General features: G+C 41.0%; 1 protein-coding gene across 1 annotated transcript; it reads left to right on the top strand.

The window, feature by feature from the left end:
• Positions 1–853: 853 nt before the first annotated feature.
• Positions 854–1189, top strand: BEX5 (brain expressed X-linked 5). The gene has a single exon (XM_066250263.1). It carries the CDS (start codon positions 854–856, stop codon positions 1187–1189), a length of 336 nt encoding a protein of 111 aa, XP_066106360.1.
• The last annotated feature ends 1976 nt before the right edge of the window (positions 1190–3165 follow it).

Below are 3165 nucleotides of genomic sequence, written 5' to 3'. Positions count from 1 at the left end.
GAAAAGAAACCTTGAGACTGGATGGAAGAGAATGAGATAGTGGCAGTATTTGACTAGCCGAGTCCTAAATAAAAAATGGAGCTTGTGAACTCATGTCACCCTAATTTATTCAATTAATGAAAAAAATGGTGTTATATTGAGTTGTACACTTGAAACGTGGTCACATCATCACAATAAATTAAAAATAAATAAATTTTAAAAGGTGGGCAACACACACACACACACACACACACACACACACACACACACACGCGAATAAAGCTGCCCCCACCTCCATATTGGTCTTTTAATCAAATAATCAGTTCTGGCATTTGTCATATTTCTGTAGGCGGATCTTTCAGGTCTTCGGTGCAGCAGATTTTAGGGCTAAGAAAGGAAAGCTGCTTCTGATCCCTGCAGGTAGGGGACTGTCAATGACCCTAAAGTGCAAGAATATCAGGGATTAGAACACAATCTGGGAGACTCTCAGCCCTTCCTACTCAAGTTAAATGGAGGAGAAACCTGGTCAAGTCTTAGAAAGTGTGGGTCTGTGGCTGGTGAGCGAAGAAAAAAGTAGAGGGGCAAACTCTGGGACGCCCCTGGAGGTGTGTTAGGATCTCCAGTCTCTCAAACACTGTTCCGCCTACCACTAATTCTACGTTTTTGTGTAAGAAGTGGCCTACGGAAGAAATTTCAGAGAAAGTGGTGGGCTTTCACAGCCAGGCTGGGTCCGGGGCGCTCCCTAGAGGACGCAGGAAGTCTCTCAGATGGGAAAACCTTTGCCTACAGGGTTCTGACTCCGGTTGTTACAGCGCATTAAATCCCTCTTTTTGCTTTTTATATCCTAGAAGGAAGCTGGGGATAAAAACCCAACATGGAAAATGTCCCCAGGGAATGCAAAGGATGGGAGCACGCTCCAGTGAAGATTGAAAAAGCCTGTCCTTTGGGAGGTGGTGATGGGCAGGAGCCAGGAAGAAATAATAGAAGGGGTTGGGCTACACCTGCCCAGGGTTTTGGAGAGAATATGCCCAATAGACTTGTCAATAACATTTACATGATAGGTGGAGATGCAGATGATATGGAATGGTTTATGAAGATTAGAGAGCTAAGCAGGAAAATTAGAGATTTTCAGTTGTGGTATAGTCTGTGCATTCTTATAGGAGATCCCCCTCACCGTGACCATCATAATGAGTTTTGCCTTATGCCCTGAATGCTGAGGTTAATAATCATAAACCTCTGCTTCCCACATTTGCATTTTTTTCATATACTCATTATGGTTAACCTTTGGTGTTCTTTTATTTTTCTCTTTGGAGATTTCATTTTGACTTAGTTTGTAACATTTTCTGTCAGCAGGGGAATTGCATCAACTAGCATGGTAATATATTTAATAGATATCACAAAGTTAATAAAACAGTTTAAAAAGCAGTTTATAGATATATTATCTCATTATAAAATGTGCATATTTTATATATATCAGAATGTGTTTTTTCTTATTTTCTTTATTTTTTTCTTATCTTGTTTTTCTCATTTTTTCCAAAATGAATACACATCTATTATATCTATCAAAAAAAAGTAAGAAGCAAAGAAGTTGCCAATCAACTTATAAAGGGAATGAAGACAAATACTTGAGACAAAATTTAAGGGCATTAATCTTATATTACTTCTGTGTCTCTTCTTTAGAAACACAAGACTGGTAATTATTATAAGTACATTTCCTTAAACTTGTCTTATTTATCTATAAAATGAAGGCAATACATGCCTTATAGTCCTATTGTGGGAATCAATAAGGCAATGACTGAACTGTGCCTGGCTCTACCCACACATGTAAGACCCCAACCCTTTAGGTGCCTTTCATATTTAGAGAAGGACTCAAGGAGTTATGCTTTCCAGCAAGTACAGTTGACTATCATATGGGTGACACTTTTGTATACCGATGCTTCTGGATAATGCAATGACTGGTAGGCACCCTTTCTCTGGGTATGCCATGACTGTTAGGTACTCCTTCCACTTCTGCTCAATTTTGCATTTTCCACTGGTCCCAGCCACTGCTGATGTGCTGGAATGCTAACGGCATAAAAAGACCCATTAAGACTGTAAAGTAGTACAACCATTATGGAGGAAAGTATGGTGGTTCCTCAAAAAACTGCAAATAGAACTACCTTATGACCCAGCAATCCCTCTATTGGGTATATACCCCAAAACCTCAGAAACATTGATACGTGAAGACACATGTAGCCCCATGTTCATTGCAGCACTGTTCACAGTGGCCAAGACATGGAAACAACCAAAAAGCCCTTCAATAGAAGACTGGATAAAGAAGATGTGGCACATATACACTATGGAATACTACTCAGCCATAAGAAATGATGACATCAGATCATTTACAGCAAAATGGTGGGATCTTGATAACATTATAAGGAGTGAAATAAGCAAATCAGAAAAAAACAAGAACTACATGATTCCATACATTGGTGGAACATAAAAATGAGACTAAGAGACATGGACAAGAGTGTGGTGGTTACCAGGGGTGGGGGGAGGGAGGACATGGGAGGGAGGGAGGGAGAGAGTTAGGGGGAGGGGGAGGGGCACAGAGAACTAGATGGAGGGTGACGGAGGACAATCTGACTCTGGGCGAGGGGTTTGCAACATAATTTGATGACAAAATAACCTAGACATGTTTTCTTTGAATATATGTACCCTGATTTATTAATGTCATCCCATTACCATTAATAAAAATTTATTAAAAAAAAAAGTAAACCCCCCCCCCAAAAAAAAGACCCATTAATTTCTCTGAAACCTCCAGTCATCTGAACCCCCATTTTTGCGTTTCAGAAATGTGGAAAATAGCCTGACCAGGCAGTGGCACAGTGGACAGAGCATCGGACTGGGATGCCGAGGACCCAGGTTCGAGACTCTAAGGTCGCCAGCTTGAGCACAGGCTCATCTAGTTTGAGCAAAAGCTCACCAGCTTGGACCCAAGGTCACTGGCTCGAGTAAGGGGTTACTCGGTCTGCTGAAGGCCTGCGGTCAAGGCACATATGAGAAAGCAATCATTGAACAACTAAGGTGTCACAATGCACAACGAAAAACTAATGATTGATGCTTCTCATCTCTCCATTCCTGTCTGTCTTTCCCTGTCTATCCCTCTCTCTGACTCTCTCTCTGTCTCCGTAAAAAAGAAAAGAA

Source organism: Saccopteryx bilineata, chromosome X, assembly GCF_036850765.1.
Source record: "Saccopteryx bilineata isolate mSacBil1 chromosome X, mSacBil1_pri_phased_curated, whole genome shotgun sequence".
Classification (NCBI taxonomy): Eukaryota; Metazoa; Chordata; class Mammalia; order Chiroptera; family Emballonuridae; genus Saccopteryx; species Saccopteryx bilineata.
This window is presented reverse-complemented; position numbering and strand designations above follow the sequence as displayed.